The 24,248-nt window shown below is 46.4% G+C and overlaps 1 protein-coding gene across 6 annotated transcripts; it reads right to left on the bottom strand.

The window, feature by feature from the left end:
• Positions 1-6,681: 6,681 nt before the first annotated feature.
• Positions 6,682-21,916, bottom strand: RAB19 (RAB19, member RAS oncogene family). 6 transcript variants are annotated; one of them, XM_027572967.2, is made up of 7 exons: positions 21,781-21,916; positions 20,809-20,961; positions 20,461-20,610; positions 19,718-20,023; positions 18,148-18,372; positions 15,047-15,230; positions 6,683-7,856 (listed from the first exon to the last, which is right to left on the bottom strand). In XM_027572967.2, the coding sequence occupies exons 5-7, from the start codon at positions 18,346-18,348 to the stop codon at positions 7,588-7,590; spliced, it is 654 nt and encodes a 217-aa protein (XP_027428768.1). In that variant the 5' UTR covers positions 18,349-18,372; positions 19,718-20,023; positions 20,461-20,610; positions 20,809-20,961; positions 21,781-21,916; the 3' UTR covers positions 6,683-7,587. The 6 variants fall into 6 exon arrangements, with proteins under 6 accessions (XP_027428771.1, XP_027428768.1, XP_027428767.1 ...); XM_027572966.2 differs by having other exon boundaries at positions 19,718-20,047; positions 20,461-20,961; XM_027572969.2 differs by having other exon boundaries at positions 19,718-20,047; positions 20,478-20,961.
• Between the last annotated feature and the right edge of the window lie 2,332 nt (positions 21,917-24,248).

The following is a 24,248-nucleotide window of genomic DNA, read 5'->3' as shown; positions in this document are numbered from 1 at the left end:
TTTTCCACCCCATTGAAAAATTTTACTACACCTTTAAGTTACATAGAATTTGGGGCTCCTGGCTGGTACAGTTGGTAGAGCATAGGATTCTTGATCTCCAGGTCATGGGTTCCAGCCCCACGTTGGTATAGAGTTTACGTAAAAGTTGTGGGACGTCTGGGTGGCTCAGCCATTAAGTGTCTCCCTTCAGCTCAGGTCATGATCCCAGGGTCCTGGAATCGAGCCCCAAATCCGGCTTCCTGCTGAGCAGGAAGCCTGCTTTTCCCTCTCCCACTCCCCCTGTTTGTGTTCCCTCTCTCGCCATCTCTCTGTCAAATAAAACCTTTAAAAAAATAAATGTTGTATAGGACTTAACCCCTATTGTTAGATTATTTTCAGGTTTTCATTATTAGCAATACCGTCTCACACAATCTCTGAGGAATTCCGGAGCCTAAATACTTAGTATTCCTAGTATTAAAAAAGCCTTTGCTTCTTTCTAGGTAACAACTGTTTTGCTACTTTTTCACTGAGAAAGTTCTTGAACAAGAGAGAACGGTGATTTTAGAATACTCTTAATGTCACCTGGGTGGCTGAGCGCATTAAGCATCTGACTTCCACTCAGCTCCTGATCTCAGGGTCCTGGGATCCAGCCCCGCATCGGGCTCCCTGCTCAGTGGGGAATCTGCTGCTGCTTCTCCTGCCTCTCCCCCCACTCATGTTCTCTTTCTATTATATAAAATGTTTAAAATTTCATTTAGTTCTCATTTAATGCTTGTAGCAATTTGAGGAAAGTGTCATCTGTGATTTAACCATGAAACGGAAACGTAGATTAAAGTCATTTGCCTGTGGTTTCACAGTGGGTAAGCTGTGAGGTAGGCTTCAACTTAGGTCCTTCAGATGAGAGGCCAGACTCAGGTAGACTGCCTCATGCAATGGACTTCGCCCTCATCAGTCCCCCAAAAGTACATTGCCGAAGGTCATGGATGATGGTCCTGCCAAGTTCAGAAATTGGGGAAACCTTTTCTTTGGCTTCTCAGAGCAGTTGGTAGAGCTGAACACTATTTTTCCCCAATTTTTAAAGATGTTAAGTAATCTCTACACCCAAAGTGGGGCTAGTACTTTCAACCCCGAGGTCAAGAGTTGCATTCTCTACTTGACTGAGTCAGCCAAGTGCCCCTGTTTTCTCCAGTCTTTAATGTTGTTTTCACCTATGTTTCTCAAATTGTTCATGGTAAAAGACAATAGTTATCTTTTACTATTTTTTTACCTTTGTATCTTTTTACCTTTTAATCCATCATGGACCAATACTGTCGTGATATAATAATAAAAATGAATTGTTACAAGAATGAAATGGGGGGGTGGTTCGTGGCTGGGTTCTTCAGCTGAGCATCCAACTCTTGTTGGTTTCAGCTCAGGTCATGATCTCAGGGTCATGACATCAAGCCCTGAGTCATGCTCCAAGCTCTGAAGATTCTCTCCCTCTGCTCCTCCCCCCGCTCACGCGTGCATGCTCTCCCTATTCCCACACGCTCTCTCTGGAGTAAACATCTTTGGGACTTGATCCCAGAATCCCGGGATCATGACCTGAGCTGAAGGCAGATGCTTAACCAACTGTGCCACCCAGGCGCCTGGGAAATTCTGATACTATTTTAACTCCCACATCCTCTAGAACAAAGTATATAGCAACTTTTTTTTTAAGATTTTATTTATTTGACAGAGACAGCGAGAGAGGGAACAGAAGCAGGGGGAGTGGGAGAGGGAGAAGCAGGCTTCCTGTGGGGCTCGATCCCAGGACCCTGAGATCATGACCTGAGCTGAAGGCAGACGCTTAACGACTGAGCCACCCAGGTGCCCCAAGTATATAGCAACCCTTAAATTGAGCTCATGGTAAACATCCTATGTTTGAGTAGCAAAACTCCAAGAGGACAGTGGGCTTCTTTGCACCTCTGCGTCTGCCTTCAGTCTCTGTGGTCAACTGGCCACTAAGGCTTTGGATGCTCAGAGAGCTGTAGGACAAACAGATCGGTTCTAGTCTTTGATGCTCAGTCCGTTTGGCTTGTGAGAGTCACCTTGAGCCTTGAAAAAGTACAGATGATGTATGCTTGTCCAGACCTGCTGAAGCATAGCTCCAGGGCTGGGGCCTGGGGATCTGCATGTTCAGCAAGGACTTTGGCCCGTTGGAAGCACAGCCAGGATACTTACTCATGCTGTGGTTCAGACTCCCCTGTTCCAGTTGAGAATATTAAAACCCCCCAAAGTGGTAATGAGTTGCCAGGTTCATATTGTAAGAAGCCAGGCCAGAATATATACCTCTTGAGGGCCTACCTTAGTAATAGCTACATCTTGTGCATGCTGAAATGTTACAGAAGAAAGTAAATGTTTAGAAGAAATATCAAATTGAGAAAGTCATTCTGCATGGGATCCCAGGTGCTTGTGATTTTCTGTAATTTAAAATTTTTCTTCAGTATGCAGCATACCAAAAAAAAAGCTACATTGAAAAAATAATCAGCTTTTCTAAAGCTAGTGTACTTAAACTTTTTCTTTTCCCCCCAAATGACAGATTCCTTTCTCGGTTGTTTCTGAGTAATAATATGTAATCTTAGTAACTCCCTTAGGGATTTAAAAAATAGTTTTAATGTTTCTACATGGTACATAATAGTTCAAGTGAAAAATTCTTCTGGCTGACAAATTATTAAAGTTGTATTTTTTTTAAGATTTTATTTGAGAAAAAGCATGAGCAGGGGGAGGGGGAAGTGGATTCCCCACTGAGTGGGGACCCTGACTTCGGCTCCATCCCAGGACCCTGGGATCATGACCTGAGCTGAAGGCAGATGCCCAACTCACTGAGCCACCAAGGTGTCCTTTAAAGTTTGTATTAAAATTTATTTAAAATACAATTTTTTTTGAGCACCTGGATGGTTCAGTCGGCATAGCATGTGACTCCGGATCTCAGGGTTTTGAGATGGAACGCCATGTTGAATGTGAAGATTACTTTAGGAAAAAAAAATTAAAAAATCTTTAAATAAAATAAAATAAAATAAAATAAAATAAAATAAAATAAAATAAAAAAACAGGGGCACCTGGGTGCCTCAGCCAGCTAAGTGTCTGCCTTCAGCTCAGGTCATGATCCCAGGGTCCTGGATCAAGCCCTGTGTAGGGCTCCCTGCTCAGCAGAGAGTCTACTACTCCCTCTCCCTCTGCCTACACCCACCCCCCTCCCCGCTCTTAAACTCTCTCTCTCCCTCCCCACTTCCCTCCTCTCTCAAGTAAATAAAATCTTTAAAAAATGAAGAGAGAATAAATGGTTTCATGTTTTACTGATATTACAAATTTTTTTTTTGTAATTGGAATTTTGTTTCTAAATTAGGTAAGGTTTCAGGTGGCTATTTGCAAGCATTTCTAAAAATTAACACCTAATGTGTGGATAATTTTTATTCCCAGTAAATGAAAACACTAGTTGAATATAATCATCACTCTGTGGTCCCTTTTGATCGTTTTTTGTTTTTGTTTTTAAACATTGACTTGTCAAGTTCTAGAGACATCCTGATATACTATATAAGAGTAAGTAAATTTAGGGGCACCTGTCTGGCTCAGTTGGTGGAGTGTGTGACTTTTGATCTTGGAGTCATGTGTTTGAGCCCTGCATTGGGCTCCTCACTGGGTGCGGAACCTACTTAAAAAAATGAATGAATGAATAAAAATGAATAAAAATACAGTCTTAAAAAAAATCTTAAAAAATGATTAAAATTAAGTAAATAAGATGTCAGATGAAGAGCGATCTTTGGATGATTTTGCAGAATTATCACCTACTCTGTGCTCAACATGTAGTTTACCTCCGATTGTTTTTGGGTATAGATGAAACAATGTGTGTGTAAGAGTAAACGCAAAAGAGGGGCGCCTGGGTGGCTCAGTCGTTAAGCGACTGCCTTCAGCACAGGTCATGATCCCAGGGTCCTGGGATCGAGCCCCACATCAGGCTCCCTGCTCGGTGGGAAGCCTGCTTCTCCCTCTCTCCCCCTGCTTGTGTTTCCTCTCTCGCTATCTCTCTCTCTGTCAAATAAATAAATAAAATCTTTAAAAAAAATGCAAAAGAAACTGATATCAAAACCACCTTAGCAGCAATCACGATTCCAATGAATGGTAAACCAACTAAGTGAATCTTGCAAGCACTTGTACATATTTGCTCAATGCTTGATCACAGGCTCTTGAGCAGATACTGAATTTTTTTTTTAAAGATTTTATTTATTCATGAGAGACAGACAGGCAGAGGGAGAAGCAGGCACAAGGAGGAGGGAGCCCGATGCGGGACTCAATCCCAGAGTCCTGGGATCATGACCTGAGCCGAAGGCAGATGCTTAACCTTCTGAGCCACCCAGGCGCCCAATATTGATATTTTTTGAAAATGAAAAGTTGAAGCAAGCACTATTATTGCCTTTGATGATGTGAATCCCCAGAATCTCTTCTGCATTATCTGGAGGCTTGTAGGCAACCTGCAGGGAGCATTGATGTATGCTTGCTTCTCCATCCTCCCCATTTAACCCTTGTACTGGGGTAGAACTCAGCCTGGTTGGCCTTGGGTCACCCAGATAACCTTGCATATGAGCAAAGTGGAGTTTCCACATCATCCCTGTTCAAGAGAAGGTGGGTTCGGGCTGGGCCCGGGCCAGCCACAGCTCCTCCATAATTCCCCTGTGGTTAGATAGAACAAGCCTAATCCACCCAACGGGCTACCTTCCTCCACCCCGGCCCCTCCCACACTGCCTCCTCCCGCCCCCCCCACCCCCAGGCTTCTTTTAGAGGGAGCTGCTTGACTTTGAAGGATATTGAAATGTATGTTTGAGAGTATATCTTAGGATGAGTATATTTCTGTGTGTGTGTGTGCGCGCGTGTGGTGTGTGTGTGGTGTGTGTGGTGTCTGTGTGGTGTGCTGGTGTGTGTGTGTGCGGTGTGTGTGGTGTGGGTGTGTGGTGTGTGTGGTGCATGTGTGTGGTGTGTGTGTGTGGTGTGTGTGGATGATGATGAGGGGTTAATAGGTCAGAACCCAAATCCAATACTGGTCATCTGGTGGGGGAGTAGAGCCTCATTGCCAAGAGTGGCTCTGGAACCAGATTGTTTGGGTTTGAATCCTGGCTTTGCCACTTACTGTGTGATCTTAATCCCTCAGTGTTTTATATCGTCATTTTAAAATAGGAGTTATAAATAGTACCCACTTCAGAAGATAGTAGGCAGCATTCCTTGCCGGAGCATGGCTCTCAAGGGGAGCCTGCCGAGCTGGCTTCACAGCGTGGGTTATAAGACTGCCCTGAGCCCTGGGAATTGGGCCCCCCCAGTCAGTGACGCTGCCACTCCATGCTGGATACCCTTTCAAGGGGACTTGCGGGTTTCTGTCTAAGGACTATAATTTCGCAGAAGCCCAGGCTGGTTAATTTCAGGTGGCCTTGTTCTTCCATGTGTACCCTGCTGGTAGGAATATTTTAATTCCATCTGATCCCTGGAGTGCATAACCTGAGAAGCTGATGAGCTCTTCAGAGTATTGAGGTTGATGTGCACAGAAATGAAGAAAGATTTGTGTGAGACATTATTCTCATGTCTTGCTCAGCCTCTCTCTTCTTTGCTCACTCTCTCCCCTGACCTACTCAATTTTCCTTAGCCTAACGACTGTCTGCTTCTTGCCTCCTCGGAAAATCATGCAGTGGCTTTAGTATGGATATATTCCTGATCTGCCTGTGAGATTCTGCTGTGCCAAACCCTTCCTTCAGAACAATAACATGAAGATGAAAGAGGTCGATCCGCTCTGATGCATGTATTCTCTCTGGCATGGGACTAGATTTACCTCATGCTTCCTAAAGGTAGGTCCAACCAATATATTGTGAAATGATTTTTAAATGTGGCTACTAGAAAAATTTAAATTACATATGTGGTTCACACCATATATCTATCAGACAGTACAATAAAGCAATGCCCCTCAAAGTGTAGTTCACCAGCCAAACGTGTGAGAGTGGCCAGGGGATGTTACCGATCCTTGAGCCCTGTGACTGACGGAATCAGAATCTTTTCAGAAATCCACAGTCACCCAAGCTTGCCGGGTGATTCTTCCCCACACTGAAACTTTCAAATATGTACTGTATAGAGGTTGGAGGGGTTAGGAGGAAGATCATAGAGAAGTAATCACATTTTAAAAGTAAAAAACCAGGTGAAACATTAATAAAATGTTTATTTAACCTAGTGTATCTAATAATCATTTCAAAATATAATCAATATAAAATTATTGTAAGATTCTTTATACTCTTTTTTTTTTTTGTACTAAGTGTTCAAAATCTGGTGTGTATTTTGCACTTAGAGCTCATCTCAAATTCGAATTAGCCACATTTCAAGTACTCAAGCTACACATAGTTAGTGGCTATCTGTTTTGTGCTGGTCTCAGCTTATGGGTAGTGCTGAGGTGAGTCCCCACAGACCTTTCCTGGTTCAGAGCCATTGTTGTGGCTGGACCAGCCCTTGTGTTTTTTTTTTTTTAAGATTTTATTTATTTATTTGACAGAGAAAGACATAGCGAGAGAGGGAACACAAGCAGGGAGAGTGGTAGAGGGAGAAGCAGGCTTCCCGCGGAGCAGGGAGCCCGATGCGGGGCTCGATCCCAGGACCCTGGGATCATGACCTGAGCTGAAGGCAGACGCTTAACGACTGAGCCACCCAGGCACCCCTCAGCCCTTGTGGTTCTTATTATGATTACAAGATGTGCCCCAGCAACAACAACAAAGTTCAGGGAACTTTGAAAAAACAATGTTTATTATCTACAGGTTCTGGAAGGTACACGGCACACATGGGGGCCACACAGCAAGGTCAATATTGGCTTGACATTCATCTGTGAGCCAACTGAATTTCAATTCACAAGCGAGTTTTTATCCAGCAGATAATCTGGTATTTTAGAAGGAAATTGTCAGCATCTCCCACATTCTAGGAAGGTGGTCACATCAGCCCCGCTAGGATAGAGTGAGATCCAATTCTGTCTCCATCACATGGCTCTTGACCATTTGGCAAGACAGTATTTATGGTCTTGATGTCAAAGGGTTTGCTCCCCAGACTAAAGACCTGAGGTGTGAACGTCAGGAAGCAAAAGTTAACAGCGTTCTGGTTTATCACCGCAGGCTTTTTTTTCTTTCTGCAACCCCCCCCCCCCACACCTGAGCTGTTTTAAACAGCTCTGGAATGTTCTAAACATCCTCTCCCCTCTCTTGATATCCCTCCTTTATTCTTTTTTCACTACCCTCTTCTTCAAGCGAGAAGCAAAATTCAGTAGAAGCTGGTTGGAAGGGTTGGGGAGACCAAATGGAAGGGTAAAGAAGAGCAGACCTTGTCCTCCTACCCCTGTGCCTCAAGTCTGAAGCGGAACCAAGAGAAACAGTGGTGTGGCTTTACTCAGGGTCAGCAGGCCTGGCCTCTGGTGTGAACCCAGGCAAAGTGCTCCCCATCCTGGAGGGAAGGGTTAAGGACCAGCGGCAAGTCTGTCCTTTGGTCTGAGATGCTACGTGGCAGACAACAAGGTATCCCGCTACCTTCAGCATCAGACGCGGCATCCGGTGGCTGCAACTGGCCTCGTGAACGTCTTCAGCACATGCAGTGGGTCTTCTCCTTCGGACCCTGGGCCACAAGGACCGGCCTAGAATCCGGGGCCAGGCTGTTCAGCGTGCTCTCCCCAAATAAGTGCAGGCTGTTGCGGGTGATCAGCTCCCTGGCCATCAGCATGAAGACCTCGTCTATGTTCTTAGACTCCTTGGCAGATGTTTCTAAAACAGCAAGCAGGCCATGCTTCTCAGCCAGTGTGCAGGCATCCTCAAACAGGACATTCCGTTTTTCCCACAGGTCACATTTGTTCCCTGGGAGTGAGAAAGAAGCAAATATTCCATGGACAAACTGAATCTGGTTTTGTTTTTGTTTTTGTTTTTTTTAAATAAACCTTTAATAGAAACATTTTAGTTCAACAGTACTCAAGCGTGATTCATTCCTAAACAGCCATTGTGGGCAGATTTACTGAAAATGAAACCACTGATGGAAAAAGAGCCACTGTCTTAATTCACTGTCAAATGAGATCCTGAGGAGCTGTGAGAAATGGGCCGGAGGTGTGTGTTTTATTGGCAGGGACAGGTGGAGCCTCTACATTCTACGGAGGGACAGTCATTCCTTCCTTCTAAGTCCAACTAGGTAAAGACGATGCTGGAGGGGGTGTTTCGGCCTTCTCTGTTATTCCTTCAAATCTTGTTTCTCTTTCTGCTCTCTTTTCCAAACCACAAAGGGTTGGATACCGTGGGATGGGGCCTGGGCTAGCTGAGGAGCTTGTGATGAGGATTTGCTGGATTGAAGGTATGAAATGAATAATGCAGGATTTAGCTACAACTTAAATATAATAGGCAGATTTTAAGTGTGCAGTTCATGAATTCTGACAAACGTATATGCTCTGTAACCATCATTCCCCTCAGGATATAGAACATTCCCTATTACCCCAGAAAGTTCAGTGAAGGGTTTTGTGAGCATGGCCCCCAGGACTGGTTATAGAAGGAAGAGTGACCCATCTCTTTTGCTTTTCCACTTCAACCCTACGTGCATCCAATCTTTGGACTTTGATTTCTCTGAGGCAGGAATCTAAAGGTAAAATTGTTTTCCTGCAGGATTTGTTCTACCAGACATCAGGATTTATTACAAAGCTACTGTAATTAAGACGGGCCAGACCAGTGTTTCTCAACTTGTTTTTTCTCATAAAGGAGCCTTCTGAGACCCTTTCCCCCCATAATTAACCCTCCCCACCATGAAAACCTTTAAAACTTTTCATTTTGAAACAATTATAGACTCCCAGGTTGTTGAAGGAGGTCTTTCAGGGAGGTCTAGCGTACCGTTCATGCAGTTTCCCCACTGGTAACCTCTTGGGGAATGATAGTCTGATGTCAAAACCAGGAAATTACCATTGGTACATCCCATAGAGCTTATTCAGATTTCCCCAGTGATACGGTGCACTCCTTTGCATATGTGTGCATGCAAAGGAGTGCACCGTATCACTGAGGAAAGATTGATGGATTGACATATATTGAAATTTTAAAAAATATCTATTTAGGGGGTGTCTGGGTGGCTCAGCTGGTTAAGCAGCCAACTCTTTTTTTTTTTTAAGATTTTATTTGACAGAAAGACAGCGAGAGAGGGAACACAAGCAGGGGGAGTGGGAGAGGGAGAATCAGGCTTCCTGCGGAGCAGGGAGCCCAATGTGGGGCTCAATCCCAGGACCTTGGGATCATGACCTGAGCCGAAGGCAGCCACTTAACCGACTGAGCCAGCCAGGCACCCCAGCGGCCAACTCTTGATTTCAGCTCGGGTCATGGTCTCGGGGTGTGGGATTAGGCCCCATGTCAGGCTCCATGCTTGGCGTGGAGTCTGCTTGTCCCTCTGCTCCTCCCCCCCACTCATGCTCTCGCTCTCTCTCTCAAACAAATAAACATAATCTTTTTTAAAAAATGTCTATTCAGGGGCGCCTGGCTGGCTCAGGTGGTAGAGCATGGGACTCTTGATCTCAGGATCATAAATTTGAGCTGCACGTTGGGTGTAGAGATTACCTAAAAAAAAAAAAAATATATATATATATATATGTTGGGGCGCCTGGGTGGCTCAGTTGGTTAAGCGACTGCCTTCGGCTCAGGTCATGATCCTGGAGTCCCGGGATCGAGTCCCACGTCGGGCTCCCTGCTCAGCGGGGAGTCTGCTTCTCCCTCTGACCCTCTTCCCTCTCGTGCTCTCTATCTCTCATTCTCTCTCTCTCAAATAAATAAATAAAATCTTTAAAATATATATATATGTGTATACATATATATATATTTTAAGTAGGCTAAAGTAGGGCTTGCTAATGCAGACCCAGGCTGCAGGCTGCAGGACTCCATCCCCCAGGCAATGTTGGCTCAGGGCTGAAGGAACCTTTCTTACAACTGTGTTCAGTCTGAGACACCACCTACCTACTGGGCTGGGCTGAAAACTGACTCCCAAAGATACGGGGTTCTAATCCCTGGAAACTGAATGCCACCTTATTTGGAAGACAGGTCTTTGCAGATGTTATTAAGAATCTCGAGATGGGGAGAGGATCCTGGATTAGCTGGATGGGCCCCAATACAGCCACATGTACCCTGATGAGTGGGCTGGGGGGGGGACACGTCACACACAGGAGGAAGATGAAGAGGGACGTACACACTAGATGTTGCGGCCACAGCACAGAATGCTGGCAGCCACCAGAAATGGAAAGAGGCAAAGAACAGATGCTCCTCTGGAGCCCCGGGAGCTGTGTGGCCCTGCGGATGCCTTGATTTTGGCCCAGTGATACTGAGTTCAGATTTCTGGCCTCCAGAATTGAGAGAGAACACCTTCCCACGATTTTAAGCTGCTCGGTGTGTGGTAATTTGTCACAGCAGCCTCTGGAAACAAACTCAGGCACATCTCTTCAAGACAGCTGCATGCATATTTATAGCCCTGGAGGCCGAAGCTCAGGGCACTGCTCTACTTCTGGAAGGCAGGGGTGAGAGCCTCTAGGGGGGGCGGCAGGGAGGGATGCTGTAGGAATGGGAGTTCCTGAACTGGGAGTTGGGTCTGCTCCTTGCATCCCTCACTTTGAGCTGTAGGTGCTGGGCTCAGTGGCACTCGTTCTGCCTTTTATGACCTGCTCCGCCAACCTACCCCATTGCTATGGCAGGTCAGCAGCACTGTCTGCCCAGTGCCCAGACCCTCCACACACCTCACGATGAGCCGGGACACCTGGTGGAAGGGAAAGAAACCGTGTGTTTGACCCTCGCAGTTCAAATCCTTGCTTGCTAAGTAAGGGCTGTGTGTTGGGCACCCAGAGATGTTCCTGCCCCGAAGGAAGGAGTGCCTCATCTTGTTAAGGAGACAAGACAGACACACAGGCAATTCAACAACTGTATAGGAATTTTCTGATCCGAGACAGGCCACAAAATAATATAGGCCAAGGACCAGGTGAATGGTAACAGTTGTTAGTAGTACAGGTGTGTAATCCCTTGTCCACATTTCCCAAACCCAAAAACCTCGGAAACCCCTAAGTGTATTTGGCAATTCCTCTGACGGTAACATCTGCCCTAAACTGGCATTTGAGGTTTTTATTCAACCTGGTTTGTAGGCCTATGTCACACATTTCACTGCACTGCCTAAGAAGGCATCTGACCTTGGGGTGTTGGCCCAGACCTACTGAGGGTGTTACGTAACATAGAAGGCATTCTTCTAAGATCTGACAGATTCTGAAGGCTGAACTCTTAGGCACGAAGAGTTTTTGCTGGGAGAATGTGGACTTGGAAATATAGCAGCAGTTGAAGTGGAAGGTTTGCCTGAAATCCTAAGGGGACAGAGAGCAGGCGCCGAGGGAAAGTCAGGAGAACATCCTATATAACCTATAAAGGAAGTCGGCTCCTGACCCCTCCCTCTGATGGGGGTACTAAGAGCTGGGAGGCCACAAACAGCAGAAGGGATGAGGAAAAGATAAGAGCCAATCTTCTTGAGGAGGAAAGCGGGGTGCTTGTAGGCTGTGCTCAGGAATTTGTATGCTATCTTGAGGGCAATGGGGGTCCACCAAGGATTTTAAACACAGGGACACTACCAAGGGTCTTCCGGTAAATGGCCGGAGAGAAGGAGCAGTACAAATCGGTGCACTATCAGCTCTCTGACACTTGTGTGAAAGTCTGCGTCCTAAACTGACACATCCTGATTATCTTCGGGGGCATTTCTAGAACCAATCATAAAGTGAGGCAGAGATGGTTGTGAAGAATGACAGATTAGGGTATAGATACCACAACAGCCGTGAGATTCCTGGGAATCCTGCAACATTTTAGCATTCTTTAAAAGATTTTATTTATTTTATTTGCAATCGAGCGATCGAGAGGGAGAGAGCGAGAGAGAGCACAAGCAGAGGGAGGGGCAGAGGGAGAGGGAGAAGCAGGCTCTCCACTGAGCAGGGAGCCCGATGTGGGGCTCCATCCCAGGACCCCGGGATCATGACCTGAACTGAAAGCAGATGCTTAACCGACTGAGCCACCCAGGCGCCCCCATCTTAGCATTTGTTACCCCCTCCTCTGCCCCATCTGTGTCTGCTGCAGAGGAATCGGCAGTTAAGGAGAGTGCTGGGGCGAGAGCCAGCGAGGGAGGCCCAGGACATTGGAGAAAGGGCTTTGTCTTCCAAATATAGCTCAGAAGGGAAGGGGTCCTGGGGATATGCAGCTTTGCCTTGCAGGCTTCCAGGCCCTGAGGAACAACTACGTCATTGTTGGGAGCACAGGAATTTAATGGAAAAGAGATCCAGTCCACCTTCCTGGGAAAACTTCAAGTGTGATCAGAACGTCTTCATTCCCCTTAGTGAGATGCACATTTTCCACCCTTGCGGTCCCTTCTCTGGGAGCTCCCCTGGTGGGGTTTCCTTCTGCTCCCGAGGTCATGGATGTCCCTCCCCGTCGGCTCCGCTCTCCACCCAGGGGGGCCTCTGAGCCCCTCGATCTAGCACAGCAGAGCCTCATCTTTGCTCCACCAGGAAATAATGGCTTCCCCTTACTGAGGTCTTAGCACCACGCTAAGTGCTTCAGATATATCCATTCAACTCAACAGCACACCTGAAGCAGGTATCCGTTTCATAGATGAGGAAATAGAAATTTAGAGAGAGCAACGAGCCCAAGTTCAGAGGGGAAGGCAGAGAAGGAGCTCTGAACCCCAATCTGTCTGACTCCAAAGTCCAGTTAAATGCAGTGACTCAGAGGGCTCAGAATTGTACCTGGATCGGCTAAGCATTTAGTGTCGCCTGTCACCAGCATCTCCCTAGCACACCCCCTGGTCCTCACACCCCAAGGGTGGGGCCCTGCTATCCTGAAGGATGCAGGACGCCTCGTGAGCATCCTCCTTCGTTGTTCCCAGAAGTGGTTGTTGGGGAAGAAATATGGCTCTTTTGGGGTCAGTGCTTATTCGTCGAACTCTGAACTCTGCTTGTAGAAGTGTCCTTTATACCAGAAGTCAAATTACAGAAGTTTCTGGTCCCAAAGGGGGCCTTTGGGTGAGAAGCTACAGCAGAGAGGCATCTTGCTCCTCCCAGAGAGACGAGGTGCCCTCCGTGGGGAAGCCTCACTAATCTCTCCCCGCTGCTTTCTGCCATGTGGGACAAGCTCCTCAGAGAAAACGAGGGAAGAGAAGGTGAGGGGCATCTACCTTGGCAGCAGACTGTGGAATCTGGGGCTTTGGATCTGAGGTAGCAGGAAGGAGGGAGCGCACTCTAGGCTCTTGGAATGACTTTGTTTCTCAAGTTAGAGGAACGGCATGAGGTCCCTTCAAGTCTGTGCATATGACAGGAGCCGAACTATGAATCAAAACACCCTTTCTGGAATCATGGCAGTGATAATGAATGGGCTAGATGGGCTCAGAACACGTGCCAATGACCTCTTCTAGGGCCCGCCCATGGCCAGGCTTTGCATCCTGTGACCGCCTTCACCATCGGGGCCCAGCTCTTGGTCTCAGGTAGGCACCTTGCCCCGCACCCGCCCGTCTTTGGGTTGGCCAGCAGCCTGGATCATGCTTTGCCATGAAAAGAAGGAACGGGGATTGCCTTGTGAGTAAGCAGATACTGAGAGAATGAGGTCTGTGGGGGGAGCAGGTCGGAGATGATGTTTTGAGGGATTCCATGAGTAAGGCGTGGGAAGCAGCTCTGAGAGAGAGGGAACAGGTGCACAATACAGCACAGGGGGGCTGGTTCCCAGAGCCCAGCCCTGAAAGGAGGATGCACAGGTCCTGCCTGTTGGTGGTGGCGGGGGCGGGGGGGTTTGGAGGGGTAGGGGGTTTGGGGAGGGGGAGAAGCAGGCTGGCTCCCCTGTGTCTCCTGCTCTGGCTGGGGCTTGATTGCTGGTTTTTCCTAGATCCTAGGAACTTGCTACCCTCCCCTCTAAGCCCTGAATTATTTGGAACATAGATGAGAGAGTTCCTCAAACAAACTTTCTAGAACACATCCTATGGTCTATTAAACACTTACTTGGTGCCAGGCACTGCTAAGCAATTTATATACAGTATCTCATTAAAGTTTTACCACATCCCATTAAGTATTAATCACATCTTACAGATCAGGAACTAAGGCTCAGAGGGTGACTGGCCACAGAGCTAGGACATGCTTGTCAGAGGATGAATCAGCCATTAAACACGGTGTGTTTAGCTCTTTCTCAGTCTCATAGCTAGCTGTCTAGACTTGTTCTGTGTAAACTTCCATTTGCCTATGAATCTCCTTAGGATCCTCTTAAAATGAAGATTCTGATTCAGGAAGTGTGGGATGTGGCCTAAGATCTTGCACTTTTCACAAACTCCAGCAGGTAACTGTTGGCCCACAGACCACACTTTGAGTAGCAAGGGCCTAAACCATCTTGCCAAAATGAAGCAGCCACTTGGTTAATAGTCGTGTTCATAGGAGGAAGAAAAAGGCAGCTCTGTTTGCAAAACTCATACTACAGAGAAGGGATGGAAATGTACACCTTCTGAATGTACAGTAGGACTGCTCACGTTAAGCCGGCCATTTCCTTTGTGCAGTTGAAGTTGCTGTTAATTTTGATGGTGGTTTGTCATTAAGATTTGCTTAGGATCCTAGCAGGTATAAAGGAGTCATTCAGGGGTGCGGTCCCAGGCCTGTGAGTGGCTCCCTTGGGGATTTGGAGCCGTCTGATATTGTGAACCTCAGCCTCCAGGGGATTTCCTGTGTGGTCTACACACATTTGCATCAAATCATTTGGGATATGATGCCTTCATTGAGTAGCCTGGGCCCCATCCCAGGTCTCTGGGACTAGACACTCTAGGGTGGGGCCTTGGAATCCGTATTATTAACAAGTTCACACCCCACCACCCACATTCTCAAGTGAATCTGATGCGAGTTTGGGGACCAAACACTTTGTGAGGTCCTGTCCACCACCTGCACTTTTATGATTTCATGTTCCCTTGCCATCAGAAACACACAAAAAGCTGTGCATCTGCAGAGGGGCCCAGGAAAGAAAAGCCAAATGCTTTGAAAACACCATACCAATCAGCATAATGACCAAGTTCGCCGCTCCGTATTTTTCTATCTCGTGGATCCAGTGAGGAACAGACTCGAAGGTGGACCGTCGGGTGAGGTCGTAGGCAATGATGGCAGCGTGGGCACTGCGGTAGTAGCTCTGAGTGATGGTCCGGAACCGCTCCTGGCCCGCCGTGTCCCACACTTGCATCTGGAAGAGGGCAGGAAAGGGGGGTCCGCATCAGGAGTTCCTGCGCCTGATGGGAGCTTGCTCACCTACGTCGTCTGAAAAAGGCAGTTTCCTGGCTCTCACTTGGAGATACTCAGTAGGTCGGGAGAGGGGCCCAGGGATCCGTGTTTCCTTTTGCTCCTCAGGGTGATTTGGATGTGCTTTCAGGTTTGGGAGCCACCACCTAAGGGACACTTTAGTCGGAGAGGTGGACCCAGTGTCTTGGGTCTGGTGTTCTTGACCGTTTTACCTCCATCATCCCTTTGTCTAGATTTTGGGGTTAACATTTGGAACCTGCTCGTTGATCCCACTCAAGGTGATAACACTGGCTGAACCGTTCTGATTTTAAAGGACCACTCAGCTGTGTCTGTTTAGGAGTGTCCTTATGATAATACCTTCTCAGTGACCATCCCACACCGGGGCACCCGTTTGTCCACCCTTCCACCGTGTCTGAGGGTACCCGTTTGTTCACTCTCTCACACTATTTATAAAATATACTAATTAATTAATTATTTCATTAAGTAAACTCGGCACCCAACGTGGGGCTTGTTTTCATGACCCTGAGATCAAGAGTCGCATGCTCTACCTACTGAGCCAGCCAGGCACCCCTATAAAATGTATTTTTTAAAGAAAGATGCAAACATACCCCAAACTAGAGAGAATAAAGCAAGGAACTCTCATATAGCCAATATCCAGACTCAGTAATTATCAAGATTTCACCACTCTTGCTTCATCTAGCCCCTTCTGTTGATTTCTTTGAGGTGTTATTTTATTTTATTTATTTTTTATTAAAGATTTTATTTACTTATTGACAGACACACCGAGAGAGGGAACACAAGCAGGGGGAGTGGGAGAGGGAGAAGCAGGCTTCCCGCCGAGCAGGGAGCCCGATGCGGGGCTCGATCCCAGGACCCTGAGGTCATGACCTGGGCCGAAGGCAGACACTCTACCACTGAGCTACCCAGGCGCCCCTGAGGGGGTACTGACCTGGGTGAATCTCAGACGTCATGTCATTTCATTTGTGTCAAAAGTAGACATTTTCATACAGAAGCACAATGCCATAATCACTGCTAATCAGCTTTCCAGTAACTCCTTGGTATCATCTAATATGTTAAAATTTTCTTGATTGTCTCCAAAATGTCTTTTTACTGTTGTTTTTATTTAATAAAGATCCCAAGCTTTACATGCTTTACATTTTCACCAACACTTTCTGATCTTTTCTAACCAAAGGGGTAAGAGTCTCTCACTGTTATTCGAATTTGCACTTTTATTTTTATTTTTTAAATTTTATTATGTTATGTTAATCACCACACATTACATCACTAGTTTTTGATTCGAATTTGCACTTTTCAAATCATGAGTGAGGATGGACACCTTTATATCTTGACATGAATTTCTGAGCTAGTTCTTATCGAATTTATGAAATAGCAATTGTGTCCAATCTGTGGATTGCCTACTTTTTGTATTTGGTTGTTAGTCTTTTTCTTAGATATTTATTGGGGCTCATTTCACGTTAAAGAAATTAGCCTTTTGTCAGTTCCATATTTGCAAATATTTCTTTCCAGTTTGTCATTCATCTTTTGACTTTGTTTATGGTATTTTTGTGGATGTAGAAATTTGACCTTTATATCATTATATAGAGATATATAAACTCGGCCTTTAGGTAGTTATGATTGAGCAATCTTTTCCTTTATGGCTTCTGGGTTCTTGTCTTAAAAGGCTGATTTCCGGGGCGCCTGGGTGGCTCAGTCGTTAAGCGTCTGCCTTCGGCTCAGGTCATGATCCCAGGGTCTTGGGATCGAGCCCCGCGTCGGGCTCCCTGCTCCGCGGGAAGCCTGCTTCGCTTCTCCCTCTCCCACTCCTCCTGCTTGTGTTCCCTCTCTCACTGTGTCTCTCTCTGTCAAATAAATAAATAAAATCTTTAAAAAAAAAAAAAAAAAAAAGGCTGATTTCCCCGGGGCGCCTGGGTGGCTCAGTCAGTTAAACGTCTGATTTCGGCTTGGGTCATGATCTTGGGGTCCTGGGATCAGCTCTGCATTGGGCTCTGCGCTCAGCAGGGAGTCTGCTTGTCCCTCTCCCTCTCTCTCTGCTTCCTCATACCCCTCCCCCGCGCTTGTGCTCTCTCTCTCTCTTTCAAATAAATACATAAAATCTTAAAAAAAAAAAAAGGCTGCTGGGTGCCTTGGTGGCTCAGTCAGTTAAGCATCTGCCTTTGGCTCATGTCATGATCTCAGGGTCCTGGGATCGAGTCCTGCATCAGGCTCCCCTCTGCCCCTCCTCCCACTCGTTCTCTCAATCTTTCTCTCAAATAAATAAAATCTTAAAAAAAAAAGGCTGATTTCCCCATTCCACAATGATAAAGATAAATATTTCAATGATCTTTTTTTCTGGTATTCTTATGATTTCATGTTTTATATTTAAATCTTTTATTCCTCAGGCATGTGTTTTGGTGTTAAGAACTCTAGCTAAGGGGTGCCTGGGTGGCTCAGTCGTTAAGCATCTGCCTTCAGCTCAGGTCATGATCCCGGGGTCCTGGGATCGAGCCCCACATCGGGCTCCCTGCTCGGCGGGAAGCCTGCTTCTCCCTCTCTCACTCCCCCTGCTTGTGTTCCCTCTTTCGCTGTCTCTCTCGCTGTCAAATAAATAAAATCTTAAAAAAAAAAAATGAACTCTAGCTAAGGGGCCCCTGGGTGGCTCAGTCAGTTGGGCATCTGCCTTCGCTCAGGTCATGATCCCAGGGTCCTGGGATGGAGCCCCACGTTGGCTCCTTGCTCAGTAGGGAATCTGCTTCTCCCTCTACCCCTCCCCCCTGCTCATGCTCTCTCTCAAATAAATAAATAAAATCTTAAAAAAAAAAGAACTCTAGCTAAGGGAGGAGCCAACCCCGTGCCTTTCTGACCTTCACTTTCTTGCCATCGATCTCAAGGGAGCGCACAGTGAAGTCCACCCCAATCGTGTTCTGCTGTGTCTCTGTGTAGACCCCAGATTTGAAATGCTGTACCACACACGTCTTCCCCACATTGGAATCCCCAATGAGGATAATCTTGAACAAATAGTCAAAATTCTCATCTGCTGCCCTGGATGAGCTGGAGAATTGCATGGCTCCTTGCCACCTAGAATGGACCTAGGAAGAAAAGAAGGAATCCACCATCTCTTTAGTGAACTAGACACTGTTCCATCAGGCGCCAGGCACTGTTCTAGGCACTCGGGATGTAGGACAGGAGAAAGGGAGGTTGTTCATTCATAGCACTCGCATTCTTGTGGGAGACGGATATTAATTCCTGGTCAGGTACAAGGGAGCTGTCCCCACATGCCCACACCTGGCCTCCGTGGGTTGGCATTACTTTAAAATGAAGAGGTTTGGGGCACCTGGGTGGCTCAGTTGGTTGAGCAACTGCCTTCAGCTCAGGTCATGATCCTAGAGTTCAGGGATCGAGTCCCACATCGGGCTCCCTGCTCTGCAGGGGAGTCTGCTTCTCCCTCTGACCCTCCCCCCCCTCATGTTCTCTCTCGCTCTCATTCTCTCTCTCAAATAAATAAAATCTTTAAAAAAATAAAAAATAAAATGAAGAGGTTTAACTGCCATTCTCTGTGGGGCCCAGCACACAAGCGACACTCTCAGATGACAACATTGACTGAAATCTTAGTCACTGAGGCAAGGAAGTACCCCATGCTCTGTCAAGCGCCCAGAGCAGGAGGATGGCAGGGGAGATGCCTACGGGAGTGTCCCACCTGCCATTCATCAGCTGGAGGACATGCCTCGCTGTCATCCTAGCTTCACTTCTCACGGGGAGGAAAACTCCCAACTACAGAAGACAGACTGTCCAGGCAACCAGCAACAAGGACCGACAAGATTTGGCAGAGAAGTCAGTTTGGGGAAGAGGGACATGGCCTTTTTCTTCTGGTTTTCTTGACCAGGAAATTACGATTTCGAGAATATTCAAGATGAAAACTATGTGGAGCACCTGGCTGGCTCAGTCGGTAGAGCACATGACTCTTGATCTCAGCGTTGTGAGCTCAAGCCCCATGTTGGGTGTAGAAATCACTTAAAAAATAAACTTAAAAAAAAAACCCCAAAATGAAAACTATGGTTTTCAAATGTTTATGGCATATTTTACTATGGGCTGGGAAATAACTTAAAGTTTCTAATGACGGTGTTTCCCAAACCGATTATGTCACAACTATCTGAAAGAGATACTTAGAAAGATAGATTGCTACAGCCCATTCGAGATCTGCCAAATATATTTAAAGACACACACACACACACACACACACAGGCACACACTTCCCAGGTGATTCTGATGACCATCCAGGTTTGGGGAGCACTGATCAACAGAATCACTCACCTGAAACTTTATTCCCACCTCAGCATTTCTGCCTCAATATCTACCTGTACTTTGATATCTTTGATCACAGGGAACTTACTACCTCCTGCAAGAATCCACTTGGCATGTCCAACTCTAACTTACATGGGGTTGAACTCTATCTCCCTGTGGTTTCCATCTGTTGCCCCCGGGCTGTGCCAGGACTTGGCAGATTCCGATTCCACATGACAGCCCATCAGAAATCTGAGGCAGCAAACATATCCCCTCAAGGCAAATATCCCTGGGCCTTTCAACCGTTCTTCACATGATGTTGTGTTGGGTCTCCTCATCCAATGTTTCATAAAAATACATGAAAACTTGTCCCATTCGATGATTAAATTTGACATGCTTCACGTTGCTCCTGCCTTATGACACCCTCCTCCATTTCTTCCAGTTTTATTTTTTGGTTTTCTTTAAAGTCAGAAAAGGACAGGTCTGTATCACACAAATTAGAAAGCACACAGACTCATAATCTGTACATGAAAACCCTGAGCTTTAAACAGATGAAGAAGGCTCCCATCCCTCTCTTGGACGCCTCTGAAAATCACCTCTGGCAAATGATGCAGCAGACAAAAGACACAATGAAACCACTTTTTTCCTTCTGGCTTTTCAAATAAAGAAGGCCATTCCACTTCCGGTGTCATATCACTAACTTGAGCAGGGAGGGACCTTACTTCCACCTTCCCCCCTGCCCCAAGCAAGTCCTCCAGGTTTGTTTCCACAAAAGCCCTCTTTACCTTAGCCGGCGCCCCCTGCAAGGAGAAATGAGCAGTGCCCACCCGCCGGTGCCAGATGCCCTCCATCCCGCATCCTGTAGCCTTCACCTTCCTGGTTCACCTGTTGCTTACCTGGCTCGCTCTCTCACCTCTGCTGGCAGGTAATGTTTATTTTATTCTCCTAGTTTTCCTTCCTGGCCCTCCGCGTCTTTCTTTCTCCCGCCAGGCCTGGCCAGAGTGGTGGGAGCTGGTGCTCGGTCCCCAGGTGTCGGGCTTGGCGACCTGAGAAAGTGAAAGGAAAGCGCGAGCCCTCCCACCGCCCGGGCCTCAGCTGCCGTTGGGTACAAAGCGCAGGGTGAGGCGCTGGCCAGTGCTCCCCATGCAGTCAGCTTGCCCTTCCGACATTCGGCACCTAGCAGAGCCAGACGACAAGGACTAGCCCTTAACTATTCAGCCACCCTGTTCCTTCCTTCTACTCACCTTCTCTTTTGCAGTCCTTGCCCCCTGGTTTTTCCTGGGGTCTCTCGTTTGGCTGGGGTGGGGGGCGGCTAGTTGAGCGGGGGGCAAGGTCAAGGAGAATACAGATCTAGGTCTTGAGTCATTTGGCTGTTTTGTGGACTTGAATAACTCTTTCTGAGGAGCCACGGAGAGAAAGGAGGCGACCCAAAGAGAAGATTAAAAAAAAAAACCAAAACAACTCTGAACTTGCATGGGAAGAAAGAGCTGAAAAACATTTGTTTTCCTTCCTCAAAAAATCTACCACAGAACGAAGGTTGATTTCTAGGTCTGAGAAAACCTAGAATTAATCAGTCTCCTACTAGCAATAAAAGCATAATACTTAAGTTTTTCCCTCACAGAGTCTGGAAGAGTCACCGCTTGTCATATCTTAGGGATTAGATTTTCTCCAGAATGTAGAATGTAAGGTGTAGGCAGTATACCATGCGCAAAACGGAAACATCAGATTGATAAAATATTTAAAATATTAAAATATTAAAATATTTAAATTGGCATAGTGTTTTCAAACTGTGGGTTGAGACCTATTAGTGAGTCATGAAATCCATTTTTTTGTGGGTGGCAACGAGCATTTTTTTTTTTTTAAAGAAGGCTCCATGCCCAACATGCGCCTTCAGTTCACGACCCCGAGACTGAGAGTCATTGTGCTCTGCCGACTGAGCCAGCCAGGTGGCCTGCGACCAGCATTTTTACAGAAGAAAGTAGGACAGAATTTCAGAATGTATGTCATGCGGTAAGGCTAAGTACTGCTTTGTACCCTGTTTGGGTCAGTTTTGTCCATGCATGGATGTACTCAGGTGATATAAAATGTATCTCTTACTGTGGGTTGAGGTCTAAAAAGATCAAGAAGCACTGAAATAGAGGAGGGTTTATTCACTTTCCAAGAGCATTTCTTTCTGTAATTCCTTCAGAAAACCTATAAGTTATAATTTATCTTACCCCATATTCCATTTACACATCACTTTTCAGGAACCTCTCTTGAGTCATAAACCCGGTGCTGGCAGGTAGAGCAAGAAAACAAAGGCACTGCCGAGTGCTGCTGGGGCACGTTGTCACTTGGGGAGTCACAGGCAGACGTCTGTGCACTGAAAATGACATATAGTTCAAGACCCAGCACCCTGTATGGGCGGGAGACAGGAAATAACACCTGTTAGATGTGCATGTCAGTGAGGCTAGGTGTCAAAATGGTTTCTTCTTCTGGTAATGGTGACTGGGGAAGAAAAAAAAAAAAGTCAGCTGACTCAGCCCCGGTACTTGGAGAACATCTAGAAGTAAAATGTCTAGGGAGCCTGGGAGGTTCAGTTGGTTAAGCGACTGCCTTCAGCTCAGGTCATGATCTCAGGGTCCTGGGATCGAGCCCTGTGGGCAGGTTCCCTGCTCAGCGGGGAGCCTGCTTCTCCCTCTGTCCTCCCCCCATGTTCTCTGTCTCTCTCTCCCTCGCAAATAAATAAATAAAATCTTAAAAAAAATAATCAAATAGTAAAATGCCTAGATGGTTATGGAAGTTAAGGAGGGAGAGAGATTCTGCCTCCCCCATTCTGACTTTCTCTACCAGACCCTTTCTGCCAACATGACTATGAGCACAGAGAGTGTGGTGTGGGCTTCTTGACCCGGGTGGTAGTGACAGGTTATATACCTATTTTATTTATTTATTTATTTATTTATTTAAAGATTTTATTTATTTATTTGAGAGAGAGTGAGCCTGAGAGAGAGAGCACAAACCAGGGGAGGGCAGAGGGAGAGGGAGGAGCAGACTCCCCACTGAGCAAGGAGACCCTGGGATCATGACCTGAGCTGAAGGCAGACACTTAACTGACTGAGCCACCCAGGCGCCCTATACTTATTTTATTCCTCTCCACACATGCATACATAGACATATGTACATGCACACACATATGTTTCACAATATGTACACTTTACCATTTTAGCTTTTTTTTTTTTTTTTTTGAGAGAGAGAGAGAGTGTGAGCTGGGGTGGGGAGGGGCAGAGGGAGAGGGAGAGAATCTTAAGCAGACTCTGTGCTGAGTGTGGAACCCAACAAAAGGCTCGATCTCACGACCCTGAGATCATGACCTGAACTGAAATCAAGAGTTGGATGCTTAACCAACTGAGCCACCCAGGTGCCCCCATTTTAGCCATTTTTAAGGATTCTGTTCAATGGCATTAAATACATTCACATTGTTGTGCAACCATCACTACTATCCATCTCCAGAACTTTTGCATCATCCCCAACTGAAACTCTACCCGTTAAACAATAACTCCCATTTCTACTAACCATGATCCTACTTTCACTCCCTATGGTTTTGATTACTCTAGGTACTTCATGTAAATGGAATCATACAATATTTGTCCTATTGTGACTGGCTTATTTCATTGAGCATAATGCTCTCCAGGTTCATCTATGTTGTAGTGTGTGTCAGAATATCATTCCTTTTAAAGGCTGAATAATATTCCATATATGCATGTGTAGGGATTTTATTAAGTAATCTCTACACCCAATATGGGGCTCGAACTCACCACCCCAAGATCAAGAGTTGCACACTTCACCAACCGAGCCAGCCAGGAACCCCTCCACATTATATTTTTTAAAAGAAAAGTGAACCATTTGGCTGATTTGGTGTTGCTCACCCTGACATCACATGGCAAATACAAATTGAAAATAAGAGGCTTAATTCTCCCTTAGAAATAAGGGAAGGGAAGGGAGGGGCGCCTGGGTGGCTCTGTGGTTAAGGGTCTGCCTTCGGCCGCTCAGGTCATGATCCCAGGGTCCTGGGATGGAACCCTGCATCGGGCTCCCTGCTCCGCGGGAAGCCTGCTTCTCCCTCTCCCACTCCCCCTGCTTGTGTTCCCTCTCTTGCTGTGTCTCTCTCCGTCAAATAAATAAATAAGTCTTAAAAAAAAGAGAGAGAGAGAGAAATAAGGGAAGGGAGAAACTAAGGAAGAACTCCCACCTCCACCCTGCCCTTTTCTTTCTTTTTCTTTCAAAATTTCTTTCTTTGTCCCTTTCAAATAGATGAATAGCTTCGTAATGGCTAAATAACCTCTTGCCAGTCTCCTATCAGGAACCTTTCCAGGACCCGGGAGCCAGCTTTTGAAATAAACATCCGGGGTGTGCTCCAGGCCCCTAGTTCCCAAGCCTAACATCTGTGGGCGCCTTGCTCCAACTTGCAACACTATCTCTTGTCCTAAAGATATGAGAAGTTTGTTTCTCCTTTGAATAAGCCAACATAGGCAGTCTCCCCAATTACCATGATAAAGTAAGGGCCAACTATATGTGACAAAATGTCCTGTCAAGTCTTCTCGTTCGAGGACTGGTGATTGTTTATCCTGAGAACATGCATGTAAGGGGTTGTGTCTGCTTGGCTGTATATGCGGGAGATTCCTTTCTGTCTTTTTGCAAGCTGTTA

Source organism: Zalophus californianus, chromosome 12 (genome assembly GCF_009762305.2).
Source record: "Zalophus californianus isolate mZalCal1 chromosome 12, mZalCal1.pri.v2, whole genome shotgun sequence".
NCBI classification, from domain to species: Eukaryota; Metazoa; Chordata; class Mammalia; order Carnivora; family Otariidae; genus Zalophus; species Zalophus californianus.
The sequence above is the reverse complement of the archived record's forward strand: the minus strand, read 5'-3'. Positions and strand labels throughout refer to the sequence as shown.